Source organism: Gekko japonicus, unplaced genomic scaffold (genome assembly GCF_001447785.1).
Source record: "Gekko japonicus isolate JY-2015 unplaced genomic scaffold, Gekko_japonicus_V1.1 scaffold37, whole genome shotgun sequence".
Lineage (NCBI taxonomy): Eukaryota > Metazoa > Chordata > Lepidosauria > Squamata > Gekkonidae > Gekko > Gekko japonicus.
Genome location: NW_015171503.1, coordinates 1,412,543 through 1,434,175, shown reverse-complemented (window position 1 = coordinate 1,434,175; position 21,633 = coordinate 1,412,543). Strand labels below are relative to the sequence as shown.

General features: G+C 40.7%; 1 protein-coding gene across 2 annotated transcripts in view; it reads left to right on the top strand.

The window, feature by feature from the left end:
• The window catches only part of TNRC6B (trinucleotide repeat containing 6B), a 171,224-nt gene that overhangs the window by 13,991 nt on the left and 135,600 nt on the right, over positions 1 to 21,633 (top strand). Inside the window, exons 3-4 of one of the 2 annotated variants that reach the window (XM_015419237.1) lie at positions 10,667 to 10,795; positions 12,201 to 12,268. In XM_015419237.1, the coding sequence (XP_015274723.1) occupies positions 10,757 to 10,795; positions 12,201 to 12,268 (107 nt within the window). In that variant the 5' untranslated portion in view covers positions 10,667 to 10,756. The remainder of the gene's footprint in view (positions 1 to 10,666; positions 10,796 to 12,200; positions 12,269 to 21,633) is intronic. The other variant, XM_015419238.1, reaches the window with a different exon arrangement.

Sequence of the window (21,633 nt, the reverse complement as noted above, 5' to 3'; positions counted from 1 at the left end):
TTGGTACAAGAAATTACAAGGCAGTGCCTCTTAATGCTTAATAACTCATTATACTCTTCCATCCAAATTTTGCAACGGCTAAGTTCCTTCCTCTGTTCACCAAGGTGCTTCTCTGCTTTTCCTCCGGTACAGTAGTTTGTTTTCCTGTTCTTTTGGAATGTGTCTTTGTACAAGAGAGATCAGGGGTGGGGTAGAAGACAGCTGGTGCAGAATGCTGTGGCCAGGTTGTTGGTGGGCGTCCCGGGCTGGGAGCACACCCGACCTGTGCTGAAAGCGCTGCACTGGCTGCCTATAGCATACCGGATTCGCTTCAGAGTGCTGGTGCTTACCTTTAAAGTCCTACATGGCCAGGGTCCGACTTACCAGAGGGACCGCATTTCCCCATATATTCCCCAAAGAGCACTTCGGGGTCACAACACCGGCTGGTGACCCCGAGCCCTAAGGAGGCCAAGCTTGTGGCAACAAGGGCCAAGTCTTTCTCAGTGGCAGCTTCTACCTGGTGGAATGAGCTCCCGGAGGAGATCAGGGCCCTGCGGGACCTTGTACAGTTCCGCAGGGCCTGCAAGACGGAGCTCTTCCGCCAGGCTTATGTGTAGGAGCTGCCACGGTCACTTATACCACCGCGCCTTTTTAGAGAGAGACCACTGGGGGGATTAGGCAACATCTTTCCATCACCCCAGCCTTCCCCCCCCCGCTACGCAAGATGTTAGGAGTGTTCATGTGCATCCGTTGGATTGATTTTAATCTGTTTTAAATCTATATTTGTATTATGTAATTTTGTATATTGAACGCACTTAGTGCCCTATGTGAGCTGCCCTGAGCCCGTTCGTGGGGAGGGCGGGGTATAAATGCAATAAATAAATAAAATAAGAAGAGGTCTGTTATAAATTCATTAGAGCATCAAAAGCTAGACTACTGAAGCCTGTTAAGCACAGCTGTCTTGCTGCTGTGTTTTCCCAACTTTAAAGACATAATATAAATAAATGGTGGCAGAAAAATGGACATATAAAAATTTATTTTTGGTATTAAAAGCCATCACTCTGCATAGAAGTATATAGAGCAGGTGATATACATTATGTATGTACACTTAGCTGTTTGCTACTTGTTCCAGTTAAGTGACAAATGGCCTTACCATCCAAATAGGGTCCCCAATTACATGGCAGAATTAATTACAGCATAGATGCAGAATACATGGCCCACGGGTTACATGCAGCCTGGCAGGTCCATGTTCTGTGGTGTTGTGCCCCAAAAACCTATTGTTGTGTCCCTAGAGATGTAAAATTTTGGTGTAGTAGTTAAGAGCGGTGTACTCTAATCTGGAGAACTGGGTTGATTCCTCACTCCACATGTAGCCAGCTGGGTGACCTTGGGTCTGTCACAGTTCTCTCAGAGCTGTTCTCTCAATACCAGTCCTCTCAGAGCTCTCTCACCTCCACCTACCTCACAGGGTGTCTTTTGTGGGGAGAGGAAGGGGAAGGAGATTGTAAACTGCTCCGAGACTCGATGAGTGAAGGGTGGGGTATAAATCCAATCTTTTCCTAAAATTCCCAGCAGTTTTGAAACCAGGGGAAAACCATTACCCTTCCCCATACCCTTTTTTTTTGGGGGGGGGGGGACGACGATGACAAATTTTAGGAAAAATTGAAATACATACAATGCTTTCCTTAAAAAAAGTTTTTATTACATATAATTTCTGTTTCATGTGAAGTTACCACAAGTCAAACAAGATTACATATTCTATAAGTGAGACAAATGGCTATAAGTAGACAAATATATCATAAAAAATCAGTATGATAAGCAAACTATAAAAATGCATAACAGCTCTATCCCAGGATCATGAGTTCTTTAAACCAAATTAGTCAACACAGTCTTAACTAGAATTACCACTTGTTCACCCATCAGCTGTAATATATCTTATAGGCTGCATTCTGTTAGATATTTTATGCCTTATAATAAACTTGGACAATTAAATATATCAAAATTTACATGAAGTTTCTTGGGCGACCAAGATGATTAGGGGGTTGGACCACCTTCCCTATGAGGAAAGGCTAAAGAGTATGGAACTTAACAGTTTTTAGAAACGACTAAGGGGGGGAATTGATAGAGGCTTACAAATTTATATATGGGGTGGAGAGAGTTGACAAAGAGAAATTTTTCTCCCTTTTTCAAAATACTAGAGGGCATCCAAAATACTAGAGGGCATCCAATGAAGCTGATGGGCAGTAGATTCAGGATGGGCAAAAGGAAATACTTCTTTACACAGAGAGTGATTAAAATGTGGAATTCGTTGCCAGAGGATGTAGTGGTGGCCACAGGAATAAACAACTTTGAAAGGAGATCATATCAATTTGCGGAGGAGAGGTCTATCAATGGCTACTAGCCGTGGTGACTGAGGAGAACCTCCACATTCAGAGGCACTAAACCTCTGAATCCCAGAGCCAAGAGGCAACATCAGGGGAAGGCCTTGGCCTCTGTGTCCTGTTGTTGACTGTCCAGAGGAACTGGTTGACCACTGTATGAGACAGGATGGCTGGCCTAGATGGACTGATCCAGCAGGATCTTCTTATCCTCCAAATTAAAAAAGGCTTCCAGCCTCTGCCTTTGTCCAGTTTTGTGCTAATAACATTTTTTCTGCAGTCATACGGTCAAGAAGCATTCCTTTGTGCACTTTCTGAAAAAGCTTCTGGCAAATAACTTACTTTCCTATCAAACCTAAGTGTTTTACTGATTAAGTAACATAAAGTGCACAATTTATAACTTAACATATAAAAATGGTGTATTTGTCATTTATGGAATATTTTTCCATCAGAAAAAGGGGGGGGAGAACTCAGGAAAAAACTCCTATTTTTGCTTTTTTCCTCCCTCCCCCATCTCTACATGTCCCAGAGCAGGGATGCGATGAAGTTTCCACTTCTCATAGGGGAAACTTAACCAGTGTTGGGCTACAGATAATACAAGGGCTAGAAAAGAAAGCATGTACATGTATATTGGTTTGATATCCATAGTTATCCCTGTTTGAGCATATGAAAGTAGACTTGCTGCACTGCATTCTTTACTGTTGCATCTTGATTGTAAGCTGCTCCTCAGCAGTTATTTGCTGAGAGAAAGACAAGGTGTAGAAAAACTATTTATTGTTTCTTGATCCCAACATGTTTTGCCAATGGCTTTGTCAGGGGATCCCTTATACCAGGCATGTCCTTCTTCGAACAGGTAGTGATCTATTTTTTCTGGCCAAAAGTGCTGGTGATCTACCACCATGAAAATAAAGTTTCAAATTAGTTTCAAATTAGATTTTAACCCACTAAAGTTGGGTTCCAACGGGGGCCCCCCCCATTTATAATGCACCTTCTGTCATTTACTGGTAAGCAAAATAAGCAAAAACAAAACAGAGAGATGAAGATCCAGAAAGAACCACCAAACAATCATCAAAAAAACCCAAACACCTGTCCAGCAAACCAGGAGACCAAGTGGGGCTGGTGATCTACCTCTGACCCCTCCGCGATCTACCTGTTGGACATACCTGCCTTATACTATAAACTTCCAATCACACCTTGAGTGTGATTGGAAGCTTATGCTATAAGGGATCCCCTGAGGAAGCCACAGGCGAAACGTGTTGGGATCAAGAAAGAATAAATAGTTTTTCTACACATCGCTTTTTTCCTGCTGCTACTGCTGGTTTGGCCCTGACTGCCGTATTTGCTGAGAGAGCCAGTGGTTCCATTAAATTATATTGAAGGGCCATTAGTTCAAATTTTGCTCAGTCATGGATTTACTGGGTAGCCCTAGGCAAATCACTCTCCATCTCATTTCCCCAACATTGTTGAGTTTTCACGAAGTGTTGATGGGTTCCAAGTGATGTGTTGCACTACGATGGAGGCAGCAGCTTTTGAAAGGCCTTCTATGCATATGCAAAAGTGATGCTTCTTGGGCTCTTTTGATGCCCTGCTCCAAAATAGTTGGAAAAAAACAGGTTTAATTCTTGATTTTTGGGAAGTGATGCCCATTTTCAGTTTCCAAAGAAAGGGGGATGTCTGTGCTAATTGGAGTTTTTAAATTATGGCCTTCTGTCTATTTTTATCATTGTTGTTTTATTTATGTTTGTATTGTGTTTTTATGAGTTTTATGATGTTGTATTGTGTTTAATGCATTTGTGTTTTAATGCATTTTAACTTTTTTATGTGAGCTGCCCTGAGCTTGCCTAGGCGTGGAGGGCGGGATACAAATCAAATAAATAAATAATTTATAGTCACTTCATTTGTATTATAAGCTGCCCTGAGTTCTGCACGGGAGAAAGGCAGTTTATAAAGGTCTTACCCTTGAGCATTTCAACAATTTTCTAGTTCATAGAACAAAGCATTTCTTTGTTCAGCATTCTGACTACAATTAGGATACAGATATTCTTCCCCTACCTTAAGAGGTTCTGCAAAGGTTGCTTTCTGGAGAAACTGTTTTGGATTGCTGTAACCAGGTCAACATATGCAAGAAGTATTGAATAAAGTTCTGCTGCATCAAGATTTAGCAGTTTCACAAGTGGTATGTCAAGGTTTGCAAGTGGATCAGAGGGAATCTTGTGGGTGGGTTGTCAGGCTGTCAGCAGTGAGGCTAGAAATGCCTCAAAGCATACTCAGTAACATACTGCTAAAACAGAATACTCAGCCTTCCCAGATAGCAGCGTAACTGCTGCAGGAAAGTTGTGTTATGTATAGCAAGTGGGATTACGTTGTGTGAATTTGTCTTCTAAACTCTGATAGACTGCAGACCTTGCGATACACGTTGTGACCAAATATTGCAGATCTTGGTAACTTGTTTTCTGATATGGTCTCATTGAGGACGAATACTAAAAGAACGTTGTCATTCTGTTATTTCTGAAAATATTGCTTTGAGAAGTGAGACCTTGAAAGTAGACACAAATCTCAAATTAATCCCAGTTATAATTATAGTATATAGCAGTAGTATAAACTAGATTTTTGTTCCACTAGGTTCTGCCAAATCAATTGGCAATAAGCCCCAATCTAGAAAATAGCCATAATAGACAGCTAGTGGATTTGGTGAGACTAGGGGTAGACAGGAAGAAGAAAAAGAAGAGTTGGATTTATATCCCTCCCTTCACTTGGAGTCTCAGAGTGGTTTATAATCGCTTTCCCTTCCTCTACCCACAACAGACACTGTGTGAAGTAGGTGGGGCTGAGAGAGCTTTGAGAGAGAACTGCTCTTAAGAGAACAGCTCTGAGAGAACTGTGACTGACCCAAGGTCACCCAGCTGGCTGCATGTAGAAGAGTGGGGAATCAAACCCGGTTCTCCAGATTAGAGTCCACCTCTTAACCACTACACCAAACTGGAAAACAAAAGGCCGCTGGAAAGTGACCCTGGAAAACAGCTGTACCCCTCCTGCTCCAATGCTGTCTCAATTCATGGATGGTTGAAGAGCTTTCTGGTGAGAGAGGAGATATCACCACCATCCTGCTTCTTGGTGGCTGCAACCCACCTGAGCCAGCTTGGCAAAGGTGGACACTGCCATGCTTCTCATCTCCAGACATATTATGCCTCAGCTGGCACAGGGTAAAGCCAAGTTTATCTGTGCTCTTCTTGTCACTCTGGGCATGGTGGGGTTAACAGAGTATGGGTAATGCCATGCTTTTCCTCACTAGTTGTGCCACACCCATGCCAGCAGGGCAAAACCTGGCACTCTTGTGCCAGTGTTCCTTCTCACCAGCTGCACTATGCCAGCACAGGAAACAGTTGAGTGTTGCTCTGCCTGTATTCCTTATTGCTAGCCTGGGCAAGGAGGAGCACAGTGGCTCCAGGCTTCACCCAATGCCAGCAGTATCCATACTCCTCCTCCTGTTGTGGGGATGGGTGGAGTTTAGGACTAGAGATGTAAAATTTATGGAAATTTCAAAAAAAATGGAAATTGGGGGGGGGGGGGAATGAAATATGTGCAATACTTAGTGTCCTATCAAATCTAAACTAATTTTATTGCTTTAATAACAAAATGCATGACCTTGGCCATACAGCCTGGAAAATCTACAACAACTAATGAAACTCCGGCCGTGAAAGCCTTCGACAATATATAAAATGCATGATTTATAACTTAGCATATAGAATTGCAACATTTAACATATTTATGGAATTTAAAAGTTATAAATGCCTTACTTTTCTACAAGCAAAATAGCAGATATACCTAATACTTGAGAGAAAACTACAAGCTGCTGTGCCCTGTGCTACTTTTTGTCAATACACTACTTGTTATCCCATCTGTGGGTATATGTTTCACAGTGGTTTGAGGGAGAGGTAAAGAGCGAAGAGTCAGGTCAGAAGCACAACAGAAGGCATGCAACAGTTGAGAAGCAATGAAAGTGCTGCATGTTCCTCTCATGAAGATTATGTATCCTTCTAGGTGCAGAAGTACATCTTGAGGAGCTGTATGTCTCTTTAAATGCATTTCACTCATTCTAAAATAATAGTGTTTCATAGGAGGTTTTTTTGGGTACTCCTCAAAATTTTCAGTTTTTCAGTCAGAAAAATTGGGAGGGGGAGGCCTTGGAAAACGAAAAGTGTTTTCTTCAATTTTTCCCACCAGGCATCCCCATCTGTACTTAGGACAATAATTCACTCGGATTTTCCCTGCTAAAGTACGGCCAGTCCTCCTGAGTGAAACACTCAACAAGTTGCTTTTTATAATAGCTTTTAAATGCTGCTATAATCAGATTGTATGGTTGACAAGTCTATAAACTTTTGCTGTAAAATCCTAGTTAGTCAGACTCCAACTGCTATCCATTTACTCATCAGGGAAGGCAGGAAGTAGCTTACTAAGAAGCCCTTCTACAATAAATACTTTTATTAAACAGTTGGAAGTATTTTCTGATTGCTGTGAGCTGTTTTGAAAGGAAATATTTGGCTGAAAAGTAGGATAACAATGTAAGTACTTGTATGCATGACATCGCATCTCTTGACTGGTGAAGTTGCGTTCTTCTATGTGAGCTAGATTCTTTTTTCATCCATACTATCATGATATAGCTAAGCTCCCTTAACTGTGGTTTGGCATACTGTCTGAACTGACCTACTCTGAAACTATGAATCAAAATAATGCTTAATTCACTGACTTATTTTGCATTTTGAGTAGCCCTTTCAAAGTCAGTGCTGTGGCATCTAAGATTCCACATTATCTCTTGGAAAGTTTTTTGGTATGTTTTGTATCCCATTCTTTGCTGGTAGCAGTTTTTCTTGGGGCAGAGTGCTTTTATCTCTGGAATTAGTATTAAAGGTGGATTCAAACAAATTAGAATCTGATTTTTTTTAACAATGTCTTGTCCCCTTCCATGCAAGTTAGTAACACAAGAGAGCTGTAAAATTGGTCATCTCATGTTGTACAGCCGAATACTGAATATCTGCTGGGGGTGATAAGAGTTTATCTCTAAAGCTCAGCAAGGTTTGGGCTCTAACTTCAGTGAAGAGGCCTGTGTGCAAGTGTTTTGACAGTTCTGGCAATGCCTTAGGGATAAAGAGTTAATAAGTATGGGAAAGCAGACTGAAAGCATTTCGAAGGTGAAGACTCTGTCAAATTCAATAAACAACTTAGAGCAAGTAAAGAAATGATCAAATTCTGAATCATGTGTGGCTTGAGAAAGATGAAGAAATATTATCATGTGTATTTTCTAATCCTCTTCTATTAAATTGCATAGATTTATCCTTTAGTTGTATTATTCTAAGTACACCATAATAGCACTTCTAATGTTTATATCATACTCTTCTGTTCATATATTGTATGCGACCTGAAAACCCTATCATCATCAGCCAAACGAATGGATAGTTATTTACTTTAATTTAAAATGTTGAGTAAGAATTTATACATACAAAATCGTCTGATTAGGGCATCTTTTAGGTTTGTGAGGTTGTTGTCTTACCCTTGTCTGTGTGTTTCCCCTTCTTGCCTTTCCTACAGCATGTATAATATTAGCGGTTTAGCATCACTTTGTGTATATAATGACGCTGCTACCTCAAGCAGTTGTGATTTAGCTAGTTTGGCTAAAGTATGTAGTATCATCATCACCAAGCCCTGCTTTTACATCTTGGTAATTCTGGAGACCTGATTAAATGTAGAGAAAGTAGAACTTAATCTGAAGTTCTGAACATGGAAAATCTCAACATTCTTTCCAGGTCAGGGCCATTTTGTCTGCCCAATTGCTGACAGTTGAGTTCAGCACGTTTAGTTTTGGTATCTGCTTTCAAGTTCTACTCTGTATTGCCTCCTTACTTCCCCCCACACATCCTGTCATCTTTCTTACATCATGTAGATCCATTGAATATAAAGATACTGTTTCCCACCCCTTCTGAGTTTTGTCCCCTTGTACTGTGTCCTAGCATTTTGGTGGCTCTCATCTAAATGCCTTGTTCCCCTATGTCTTGTCTGTGGAAACCCTGTATACATTAATCCCGTTTCCTCCATAGTACCTCCCTGTTGGTTCCAGCCCAGTAGATAGCATGTACAAACATACTCCTTCCTGCCTCAGGGTCATCTATGATTACACATCTCCTATTTTCAAAAATTTTGATCAAGCACCTGGTTGTCTGGGGTTACAACACTTGCCTTAGTGCTCCATTGCTTTTCGATATTTGTTGCTACATATTCTTTATCTATTCCTCTTATGGGCTATTCTTCTGAACCCAAATAGCAGCTTATTTGTTAGATATGGGGCTGCCTTGGAAAAGCCCTCAGCATCTTAAGCTAGCGTGGAACATGGCAACCAGGCTATTGGGAATTACTGTGTTGAGTGTGTCTCCTGTGTGCCAAAATCTTCACTGCCTCCCAGCTTATTTCTGGGAAGAATTCTGGTGAACAGTTGGACTGTTCATTGGAGGCCCTTCTTTTGGTGCTTTCACCTTTTCAAAGTTAAGCTGGTGGCTTCAGAAGTTGGGGCCTTTTCTGTAGTTGCACCACCTACTTATGAAACGCCATCCCAAAGAACTTCACTTGTTATTGTCTTTGATTCCCCCCCCCCCCCCCCCCCCATATGGTGATCAATTGTTAAAAATAACTTTATCATTTTTTATGTTATGTTAAGCTCATACCGCTGAATGCTGGCCTGACAGCTTAGCTTGGGTAGTCATATCTTGGCTACATTGGTTTCATAAGTAGTCTCTTTGGTTTTTGATGCTTTTATCTGTTTGAATTTTCCTTGTTTGGAAAGAAATGGAACTCAGAAATAAACTACAAGGAAATTAAGGGGTCATTGGGCAATTAGGTGCTCACTGACGATTAAGGTAGAAAAGCCAAGGCAAACTACCTACGTTACAAGTGAGCACAACATGTGATTTTGTGTGTCCTAGAATGTTCATGTTTGAAAGGGAAAATTTTCTTGGGTTTTTCCTGTAGCAGTAGTAACTTTTATAGAAACACCTGTTTTCCCTTTTGTCCTCTGCATTCTCATATTTCATTTTTCCATTTATACTTGAAAAGCAACTTTTAAGTTAACAGGCTATAAAAAATCTCCCAACTCTTCTGGCCTCTTCCTGTTCTCCATAATTTAAACTGTGTCATTTTATATCTGTGTACAGTAGTTTAAAATTATTGCTATGTTATGGTAAAATAGTCTAAATTAGACTGTTGCTTCTTTATAGTAATACCCCATTGCTTTCCCTTGCGCTTCTCTTTAGTCTGTCCACAATTCTTCCTCTGGTAGTTGTCTTTCTGTCCTATTTTTTTTTAATGACCTGATTGCTGGTGCTGTCAATGGGAACACAGTATGGAAGGAGAGCTTCACAGAGGCAACACTTGTCTTTTCCATTGCACTGTGCCCCAACCCCTTCTTCACAGACCTCAGCCAGCTGCTTGCCTGGTCCCTTATGATAACCCCACTCACTGCTAGCCAATTAGAGATAGGAGCCTACTGCTGCAGTATGCTGAATACCCAAACACTGAAGCCTCTGTTGGATTTATTGCTGTGCTGAATGTGCTCAAAGTAGTTTGGAAGATGTACCTGAACTGGGGGCTGTCTGTCTCATGCTGAAACAGGGGAATCCAGACAGGTCAGCATGAAAGTGCTGGCAGCAAGCAGTGTAGCAGAGGCAATCAGTTTCTGACTGTCTTTCTTAATAAAAAGGTAAAAAGTAAATCGGTGCAGGACGATTGAAGGCAGGCTTCTGAATGTGGGGCGGGGAGCTTCCTGACATGGAACTCACTGTGTCTGCTAATGGCAGCTGCCAGTGGGTGCACTCATTATGCTCTCTACATTAACATTAGGACTGAAAAAAATAGCACTTTTCGAAAACTAAATGAAAAGCACATGTTGGTGGAACTCTTTAATTTTCTCAGCTACCTTCAGAAAGTATGAAATTGTTTTTTTAGTTAAGGAATGGTTGGGGATACCAGGGAAAACACCCTTCTATCTCTGTATCTTAAGTTCCTGCACCTCAACTATTTTTTCTTAGTTACTATGAAAATTTTACAGTTTGTACCCCTCACCAAGGAGATACTTACAAAAATTGTAGTGATAACACAAATCTCATCAGTAATGAACAGAATGTTCTTTAACAATGTAAAATGTCTTAACTATTGTACAGAGCTACTCTTGTGTATCTATTGTTTGTGAGAAGGATTCTAGTTTGTCCTTCTCCCTGACACACTAGTTTGATGTGTGCCAGGTGTTTTTTGTTTGTTTTTTGCAGGGAGGTAATTCAATTATGTGTGCCCTACCTGCAATCTGAATTGTACAGCCCAGACACAGAGTGACCACCTCAGTGAGAACTAGGTCCTAGATGCCAGAAACAGATATGGCCTGGTTTGCCACCCCAGAGGTATCTCAAAATATTTGCAATTTTAAAAAATGCACAGAGTTTCTTTCCGAGGCATTGTTCAAGCTCATCTCTTTTCCTCCCCAGACACTGAGCTGAATTGCGTTCTCTTCACAGGTTGTTTAATTGTGGCTTTCTCTTCCCAGTTTCTTTCCTGACTTTATTCCCCCCATTCAGCTTTGTTCTCTACTGAGGCTGGGGCTGGGGAGTGGCAGGATCACTTAAGTTCACAGTTCTTCAAGCTAACCTTGCCTGTCTGTATCCCTTTTTGCCAAACTATTTCCTGCCTAGCTATTAACTTAGCTAGCAGCCTGAATAGCCCAGCTTAGGCCAGGCTTGTCAGAATTTGGGGGCTAAGCAGGGTCAGCCACAGTCAGTATTTGGATAGGAGGCCATCAGGGAAGAGTGGGGTTTGGGAGTAAGGCAATGGCAAACCACTTCTGCTCGTGTCTTGCCTGGAATGTCCTGTGAATGAGCTTGCCATGAGCTGGGTGTGGCTTGACAGTATGTTTTTTGTCTGTTCCTTAGTTACTTATACCTGCTTGTGGCTGTTGCCATGGAGTATGCATGACATAGGTTCCATGTCCGTTGCCTAATGTCAAAATTCAAAAAATATTCTAGAATTGAAAAATGTAGAACAATTTTTCAAAAATTAAATTTAAAAAAGTGATATCACACCAAATTATAGTTAGTTTCAAACTAGAAAGTCTTCAGTATCTGCTCCATACATGAAGGAAAAGAGCGGAAGTATGTGAATCCAAGAATAAATATATTCATTCTTGTGCTTGGCTTCCGTATGCAGCATATGCTACCCAGTTCAACGAAGCCAAGGAGGGAGGATTTAAAAAAAAAATCCTTTGGCCTCCAGTTGTTTGTCAGCCATCTTTCACCCAGTTTTTCAGAATTTTAGACAGCTTGTGCCCCTCACCAAGACTACCTTTTTAAAAAAAATCCACATTCCACAGTGATAGAATAAATCATCATATAAACAGTAAGCTTTTAAGGATTTTAATAGCTTTTGTGGATAAAGTAGCACTCTTGTTTTAGAGCTTGGCTTTCTAACTTTTAAAGAAAAAGAAGCAAAAAAATACTCAGAGTACATTTAAGTATACAGTTGTGTGTATAGATTTTAGTTCTCATATCTGCTCACTTCCTTTTCAACTACTAAAGCATTCTTCCTTCTGTTTGCTTTTATCTGAAGAATGGACAAACTTGGGAAAATGTACTCTAAAGTGGTCATGTGAGTCTGAGGATGCGCATCTGTTAACCTCAAATGACAATCTCTTGGTTGTTAAGGATAAGAACTGAGAAGTGACAATATATTAAGTGCTGACAGGGGTAAAAGGACCACTTAGGATAGTGTGTATTTTGCTCCATCAATGCTGACATACAATGCTTGCCTTCGCAGATGGAACATGAGGATTTTGTAATGGAAGGGCATGGCAAGACTCCACCTCCTGGTGAAGAAAACAAACAGTGAGTCACAAGTTTATTTAAAAAGGGCCATAACAAGAGTGTATGATATAAAAAACACTTGTGAGTTAATGTGCTTGAAGCATTGCTTCCTTTCTAAAGCATTCATCCTTTAGTTGTTTTAATATTAGATCTTAATTAGCCAGGATAAGTGTGCTGAGTATATAATAGGCCTTTAAATTTAAAATGAAGATAAAAAATAGTTTTGATGGAAATGATTTGAGGTAACATGATGAAATCACTCGTATATAGGTCTCTACTTCACTATACTAGAGAGAATATGGAAGTATGCAAGTTAAGATCTGCCTGCTAATCTGCAATCATCTTAGATGGGTCTTTTTTGAAAAGTGAACTTTGTATTTCAGTAATCTACCTGATAGTCAGTGCCATTAATTTAAGTGATAAATGCAGGAGTTTAACTGCTGTGTTGCCTTGTACTTTCTGATTAGCTATGCAAATATTTTGATGAGAAAATAGCTTTGTATTAAATAGTTTTTAATTCTTTGTACATACATAAGTTAAAATGTTTTTCCCAAGGTGGTCATAAGATGCTAGTGAATGAGCTTGGCACTACATTCAGATTTTACACTTTTGTCAGAAGTGTTTTCTGCTCTACAGTTCAGCTTCTCATTCCAAAGAGTTGCAGTATTTTTACTAGTTGCCTATTCTGGCCCATCATTTCCTCAGATTTCTACTTAGCACTCTTTTTATTACTATCCTTGGAGTTTTCCCATCTATTCTCTTTTTTTGTCCTTTTAAAGCTTCATGCTCCCTTTCTCTGAAGTCAGTTCCTCCTAAGTAGTTCCGATTTCCCTCTCTTTTTCTTCTAGCCTGTCCAACACTTACTGCTGCTGTGCCATACCAACAGTACACAGTTGGATTATTTCCTTGTGAATTTTTAAAGTTTCTTAGTTGTCTTTGTTTTGCTGCTAGTGTTTTTTCCCTTTGAATGTTCCATGATCTTATAGACATACAGCCACAAATGTGTGTACGTGTACACGTGCCTTTAGGTGACACACAGTTAATAAACTGAAAACTGGCTGTTTCTGTAGAGGCTAAAAGTTCCTCTACAGAACTGGGCTTAAGTGGTATGACTTCTGATAAATCATCAGGCTGTTCTTAGGGAAAGTTTTTAATTGTAACTTTTTCCTTTTTCAAAAACCAATTTCAGTTCCTACTATTGGTTTATCTTGTGTCTGGTGCAGTATAGTTTAATTGCTTTAAATCCTGCAGTATTTGTAGCTTCCATATTTCAGACAAGGTGAGGGAACAGAGTTCTTCAGTTGTAGTAGGAATAAACCTCAGACTCATTGTATCATCTCATATAGCAATACAGATTAACTGGCATAAAGCCAACTCTGGAATTTTAGGAAACGAGTCCTTTTTCCCCTCACTGGGCATTGCAGTATTTGAGGGGAAATGAGAGGTCGTTATGGAAACTTTTACAGCTTTATTTTTGGCAGACAGCATCCATATACCTTTTTGCTCACTTAAGGCTTCAGTTTGTATAAAATAATGGTCCATGCTGTAAAAGCCTTTCCATCTCTAGAAGATAGGATCACAAGTGGGGTGAAGAACCAAATAAGCTAACAGTCCATATGATAAAGAGTTGCCATAATATGGTTATTATCTAACCATTGTCCTTGGCTGCCTAGGCTTTGTTGACTTCATAGAAGGAAGAATTGTTGTTGGTATTGGTATGCTATCCTTTTTCCAGGCGTTCAAGGTGATGCATAGATTTTTACCATTATCTTCACAACTCTTGAGAGACCAGCTCATACTTGCTACAGAGCTTCTTACCTGAGAAAGGTTTTGAGTTTAGATTGCTACCATTCCTGTCTTACATCCCATCAGTTGCCTTGTCAAAGAACCTGGGAGCCATTTATCACTGATGGTAAGTCTTAGGAACATAGACATTGCAGTAGTGTTCTTAGGAGTATATTTATTGCTATGGCTTTAATGGATAATCCCTGGCAGGTAGGGTCAGCAAGAAGTAGTGCGTCGGGGGCGGGGGGAAATTGCTGGTGGGCAAGGTATTATGTGACACTTGGTCCAGGTTTACTACTAGCATGACAAAAGGTCACAGATGGATAATCCATCGCAGGTAGGTGTGGCAGGAGACCCCTTGTCATGTTTGCAAGTGGACATGGGAACTGAGGGAGAGCCAATTTTTGGTAATTGTTAGGAAAACTCTGCATCCCTCCTAGACTACTTCTGCATCCCACTAATGCTTCACGTAGTGGTTGAAAACTGCTGCTCTAGACTATACAGTCTCCCACTTGGAAGGAGGGAAATGTGGAAGTGTGCATGAGACAGTCTGTGTAAGCATTTGGTACTTTATATTCAGTACATTTCTGACAAGGAAAAATTGCCTTTTATATAATTGCTATACTGTGGAAACGCCCTGAATACACAGTGAAATGCAAAATGCATGAGCATCTGAATGCCCCTATAATGCTTAAAGAATAAAATTGTGTTGAAATTGCTGCTTGTAACACTTCTGGATATTCAGTGAGCCTAAAGGGCCTTGGATTCAAATGGTAGTTCACTTAAACATTTTAAGACAATCTCCATTTCTTGTAGTAATAGTGAAATATTTCCAAAATAATTACAAACAGGCCCAGGATGATGACTTCTACTGTTTGATTTTTGCTTTGTTGTTGTTCAGTTGCACAGTCGAGTCCGACTCTTTGCGGTCTTTTGCAGTCTGCTGATAAGTTACTGAACTTGGTTTGAAAAACAAAAGTCCTGTATGTTGCCTTAAAAACGAACTAATTTATAATAGCATGAGCTCTTGTGGGCTTTAAACTGTCATGAAGTAGGTTCAAGCCCATAGAATCTTACAATACTATAAATTTGTTTTAGTTTTTAAGGCACAACAAGGCTACTAATTTAGCTTTTTATGAAATAGACTAATACAGCTATTTCACAATTTAAACTTGTTTGATACATGGGAGAGGGATTCCCCCCCCCCCCCCCCCCCCATGAATAGTTTTAGAAATGTCATGCCATCTGTGGTTTTTCATCTTTTCTTACCCTTTTGGGGTACCTTTTGTAAAATGCATGCTGTTACATGAAAATGCAGTGTTATAATTCCTGTAATCCTGCCAGCTAAGAACAGGTATGTGAGTAATGGAGGACTTAATTTCCTTCCTTTGGTCTGGGGAGAGGAGCTTCATGAAGACTGCTGGAATTCTGTAATGATTTCGAGGTGTTAGTTTTGGCTACTTTTTGTTTATTGAGAAACTGTTTGGAGCTTTGAAATTCAGGTTAAATTTTATTGTATGTAGATGTGCTGATGACTCTTTCTGTGTATCAATCTTGGCTGATCTTTGATTGCAACAACTAAAGTGAAGAAATTCAGGTTGCGTACTAGACCAAATTTCAACCTGCATATTGAAATACTGTTTGTTTCTTTCCCTTTTAACTGTGCATAATGTGTTTAGTCCAAGGCACTATAATTTTGAATGGCTGTTATTGATAGGGCATTAGAACATCCATTGCAGAAACTTAGTAGAAAATGTGTTAGAACAAGTTCAAAGATCTTAACATGTTTTCAATTACCTTCAATAGTTTCTGCTACAAGTGCAGCCCAGAGTTGTAATGCTGAATATTCTAGTTTTGAAAGGTTTTGTAACAGTAAAAACAACCTAATTCTAAGGGAGTAGACTGCACTAGATGGCATATGAAAACCTAATTTGCCTCCTACTTTCATTAGAGTTTTAAACTGTAATTTAGTTACAGTTAGGCAGCAGCAAAGAAGATAGTGCTACAGCATTAGTCTTTAACTGTTGGTTTCAGTGTGTACCTGGGTTATGATGTGTAAGAATAAGCTGTATTGGCAGCTGCATAACTCTTTATCCTCTTCTCTTTCAAAGAGCATTGTCACAGATACATAGCTGGAAATATAGGGGAACAGTTGCTGGCTTTAACAACAGAAAAAATAATAAAATATGTTTCCATGCACAGAAACTGAGCTTGCCTGACCTCTCAGCTAAACATGACAAAAAGGGAGTTTAGAGACCCAGAATAGAATAGCCTTGGAGATGGATAGTATAATTTTCTTTTGAGTTAATGTTAAATATGGAAAATAGTTGTGCTTTCATAAAAGCTTAAAATGGAAGCAGAGATTCTCTGTTAGTATTCACTTGAGTACTGTACCTGTAATGAACCTAAATCATTATCGAGGAGTACCTTTGGCCCCCAGGGATTTCTGATACAGGAAAACTAACTAGATGCCTAGGGTTCTTAAGTGGATGCCTATGTCCGAATCAGCCTGAAAGAGAAGGACAGAGATGGACAGTAAAGGTACCAACAGCAGTGTCAAAGGTGAACAGTTGTGTCCTGGGTTGCACGCTGGGGTCATGTTGCATGCTAGGGTCATATATCAGAAAGCCTTGAAGGTCACATGGTCATGGGGTCATGTTGCATGCTGGGGTCATACATCAGGAAACCTTGAAGGTCACATGGTCTGCACTGTCTGTGGCCTTGTAGGCACATTTAGGAGAGAATGAGATGGTAGAATACTGAGGAAGTAGAAGAGGCTGCACTGCTTCAACCTGCAGGTGGGAGAATTCTAATTTTGAATACTCCTCTTAAAACTTTTCCTGCAAATACAAAACTTAAAATGGCCGGTAGAAAGGCAAGGATTGTGAAAGAATATATCTGCTGGTTTTCCATTTGTAGGAAGTTTCCAATACAACCATCTTTGAACCATATCTTTACTTTTCTGAAGTTGGACGTTCTTGCCATTTTCAGAGACTTCTGCACCAGGTCCTTAACAAATTTCGGCCCCGGTCACATGACAAAGTTGCCGTGGGAGAGGCACGGGAGTCCCGCGGATTTTCCGGGCGCGATCTCACCCCAACATCTGGGAAGCGCAGTGCTCCCGTGGCGAGCCCGTGGCTCCCCGCCAAAGGTACGGAGTTAAAAACTAGTACCTACGAGGTAATAGTTTCCTGAAACCGTGGGCCAAGGGCGGGCGTCTGATTGCGTTCCCGGTGGACTTACGTGGCATCTGGCGCTCGCCGCTGTTTGTCTCCGCAGGTTGCGCAACAGCGCCCAACAGCGCATGTGCACAAAGAGCAATTGCTAGTGCGATCCCGCGGCGTGGCTTCTGTGCCGCGCTGCAGGATACCCGTCTGATCGGCATTTCCCCTGAACCACGGGACCTCAACCAGGATGTGTGCTCGGGTGGCCACGCGTTAGTTTCCTCCAGGGCAATTAGCCACGCCTCCCCCCCGTGATATCCAGCCCGTGTGACCGAGGCCAACACCTGGACACTGCTAAGTTTGAAAATATGATTGTCTCCTTGCAGTGTGAAGTCATACAGGCTATTGGGTAATTTGAGTCTACTGCATGGGTAGAGGAGGCTTGTCATAATTTCCATGTCCATTTTTTGTACGAAACACTGATTTCACTCTTTATAACAGTGTTGTGAATTACACCAAAAGGGAGGCTGTTCAGATGTTTCTATTCCTCTGCTACAAACAAAAAAAGATTTTTGGTGTTCAGGGTCAGAGAGGATCTTGCATGCAAATAACTGTGGGATCTCCTGGCTGGATTTCCCCCCTTGTGTTAATGGGATCTGAGGAACAAACATGAGTTTGAGACTCGCTTCTGGTCTTGGCACATGTATGTGAGAGCAAGAGAGTGTTGCATCTGAACGGGAAAATGGTGATTGTCCAAAGCTATCCTTTAGATTTTGTGACCAAGTAGGAACTTGGATTCAAATATGGTAGCATTGGTTGGCATCCAGCATTCTCTCTGATGCTGCTGATGTGCATGGAAAAGCATTGTGTACTACAGGATAGATTTAAGTAGAACAAACATTAACTGTTCAGCATTGAGGTGACCTTTATGGGCAATTGTTGCTCTGATTCATCTTGTATTTGGCTTTTAGTGGCAACTAATGCCAAGAATTAAGACATCTATCAGGCATTTAAGATGCTGCTGGAAACAAAACAAAACAAACAACCTCAGTATCATGCTGGGAGACAGCCTTTCTTAGCAGAAAGTGCATCTTCAGTGCTTATTTGTATGTCTCTTGCCTGATACAGTTCAGGCATTGGTATATTAATCTGGGCTGAGGAAAACAACGTTTGTATGTGTGCAAAGCTTTTTTCCCTTTTGACTTTAATATCAAGTTAGGTGTTAATTCATGCAATTTAATTTAGATTAAATAACTCAGATGTATTTCAAGCTTTACAGTGACTGCCTCCTTCCATAGCTGTTGTAGTTACAAGGCTTTTTGATAGAATGGGTAATCTCTTTTTCCTTGAGCTTTTTGGATCTACTCCAGGGAAAATACTGCTTATAAACTTTTCATGTAGGTTTATATAGGTGGTTGTTCATTGTCTTAGTATAGATTTTGAGTTAGATCTCCTGCAATCTTAACTTCCACTTTACTACCCCAGTGAAGTGTCCAACTGTCCCTTGTTACCAGATTGCCACACCACATTGTTTTTGTAAATAATTGCTCTTTGCTTAAAGAACTGGTTGTATAGAAGTCTAGCATACCTGTGATTAGCTGATATAAACTAACATAAATGTGTTGGCTTGTAGCAGCACATAGTGCCAAAAATTAAGGCAACGTATGCACCAGTGAGTACCTTTGTAAGCAGAAAGGATGAGCCCCTCACATGCAAATCTGGTTAATATAAAACATACTCCTCTCCATTTTCTAGTAATAGTGGTAAAGATACCCTGCCTCAGGAGAACATGGTTAGAATCAGTTTTCCTCTTTGAAACAGCATGAGCTCATAGAGTTGTTGCCACTTAGCTTCATATTACCTAAAATCACTTTACCGAAAAACTTACTGATTGTTTGCTGGAGCCAGTGATTTAGCCCTAGGACCTCTGGTTAGTGGCAGTAAAGAGGTACAGTACACAGACAGCCCCCCCAATCTCAAACAGGTCCTCACCCACAATAATACAACATCTAATTTGAACGTGGACACTGGTACCAGAGCTTGCAATAAACCCAGATGCTAGCTTTGCTGCCACATACACCCGGACAACACAATAACTGGACCTGACAACATCAACTACACCGTCTCAGGCTTATTCACATCCTCATCTTCTAACAGTGTATATGCCATTAAGTGTCAACAGTGCCCTTCAGTTCTCTACATAGGGCAAACAGGTCAAACCCTACTCCAAAAAATAAATGGACACAAATCTGGCACCAAGAATCACAAGATTGAGAAACCTGTAGGAGAACACTTCAGCCTTCCAGGACATTCAATGGGTGACCTCAGAGTAGCTTTTTTTTATTATAAAGGAACTTCAGGAACAGACGAGAAAGGGAAATTGTTGAGTTTCAATTTATTACAACACTCAGAACAATGGAGTCCCCAGGACTTAACAGGGATATTGGTTTCTTATCTCACTACATATGCTAACCTCATTCAGTCCTTACATCTGTGTTCTCACCAATCCCCCTGAAGGTCCATAAGTAAAGGTAAAGGTTCCCTTGCTCGAAAGCCAGTCGAATCCGACTCTAGGGTTGCGGTGCTCATCTCCGTTTCAAAGCCGAAGAGCCAGCGCTGTCCGAAGACGTTTCCGTGGTCATGTGGCCGGCATGACTAAACACCAAGGTGCACGGAACGCTGTTACCTTCCCACCGAAGTGGTCCCTATTTATCTACTTGCAATTTCTTGCTTTCAAACTGCTAGGTTGGCAGGAGCTGGAACTAGACATACATCCTCTTTATTTTATTTGGAATGATAGATTAAAATAGTAGATTACAATGTAATGAATAGTGGAATGTAATGTAATTTGGAATGGTTGAATGAGATGTATTTCTCTGGTCTGGGGATGAGAGGGGGGAGATACTTGATACAGCCAGTCACCCCACTTCAAAGAAGAAGATACTGTAAGGTCGCCTCCATGCTTGAGAGGAGACGGATGGAGCATAATGGCAGGGGCTCAGTTAATTACTCTCAGCATTTTACAATTACGGGTGCATCTGCCCCTCCAATTTTGACATATTTCTTTACTTCCCTGTGTTTCCCCCAGAATTAAACCCCCCCCCCCCAATGGTAATCATATAAACTAAGCTTATTATTCCTGTTTGGTCCTTGAATCTGTAAACTTGTTCATTATGCTGTATGCTGATTTACTGCCCACCCTCTTCTTACATGTATGGACTGGTAATTTCTATTTCATTGTATCTGAAGAAGTGTGTGTGCACATGAAAGCTTATACCTTGAATAAAACCATTGGTCTTCAAGGTGCCGCTGAACTCAAACGTTGTTCTGCTGCTTCAGACCAACACGGCTACCCACCTGAACCTGGTGCTTAATGTAGTCATCCTAGTCATTTCCAGTATAAAACTGAACTTGTTCAGTAAGGATTTTTTTTTTCCCTTTTCCATTGCCTCTACCCAATCAAGGGATGAGATTGATTAGAACCTGGATCAGGGCATTTTGAGTAGTGACCATATATCAGCTGCCTTCTGAGACCTGTCACCTGACCTAGTGGGCCATGTACAGATGATAAAAGCATTGTACTAAAACTTACCTTTGAAGTATAACTAATAAAGGTTTTATAATGCTGTTTTGTTTGGAAGCTTCCAAAGGGCATGTATTGGCAATGGAGGAGGGGAAGATTTGGGAGTCTCCATTTTTAAAAAAAAAAAAAAAAAATCAAAATGGGAGTCCTTGGATTGATAATGTTTGAGAATCGCTGGATAGTAGGATGTAACATTTGTTATCCAAGCAATGTGGTGCATATGCACACTTTCAAGGAGCTTATATGCAAAACCTCCCTGTAGCATCTCTGTGAACAAGGAACTTGTGTGTTCCTGGATATTGAGGGGTCAAATAGCCCAAAGTCATTTGCCATTCTGATCAGATCACATGATGAAAATAGGCAGAGTAAGGTAAATGCTGGAGAGAAAGCCTTTGCAACTGAAGGCTGGGTTTTTGTCCAAAATGGGCATGGTTGTAACTGTTGGCTTAGTCTGCATGTCTGTGTAGCTATGCATATTTTGGTACTAATCCCCCTACTACTAGTAGTCAGTGAGGATAAAACAAGAACTGCCTACTACTTTCTCTGTTTTTCTCTCACCCTCCTACCTCCTCCAGTTCAGCTCTGTCCTTGAGCACTGTGGTTTAGGATCTTTTGGATGGTATGTTTGTTTACGCTGCTGAGACCATATATTGGACTGTATGAAGCTGGTGCCATTAAAAGAAATTGTTGGTTTTCTTTTTGAGTTACCTGAGGTGAGTGTGGCTGAGTGTGACTCTGACAGGATAATTGAGAATGATTCAAATACCATTTGGGGCTTGGGGGGGGGGGGGCGCAGAAAAGTGCCTGTGTTTCTAGAATATAAAGAATCTATAAGAGTCCTGTTGAAATTCAAG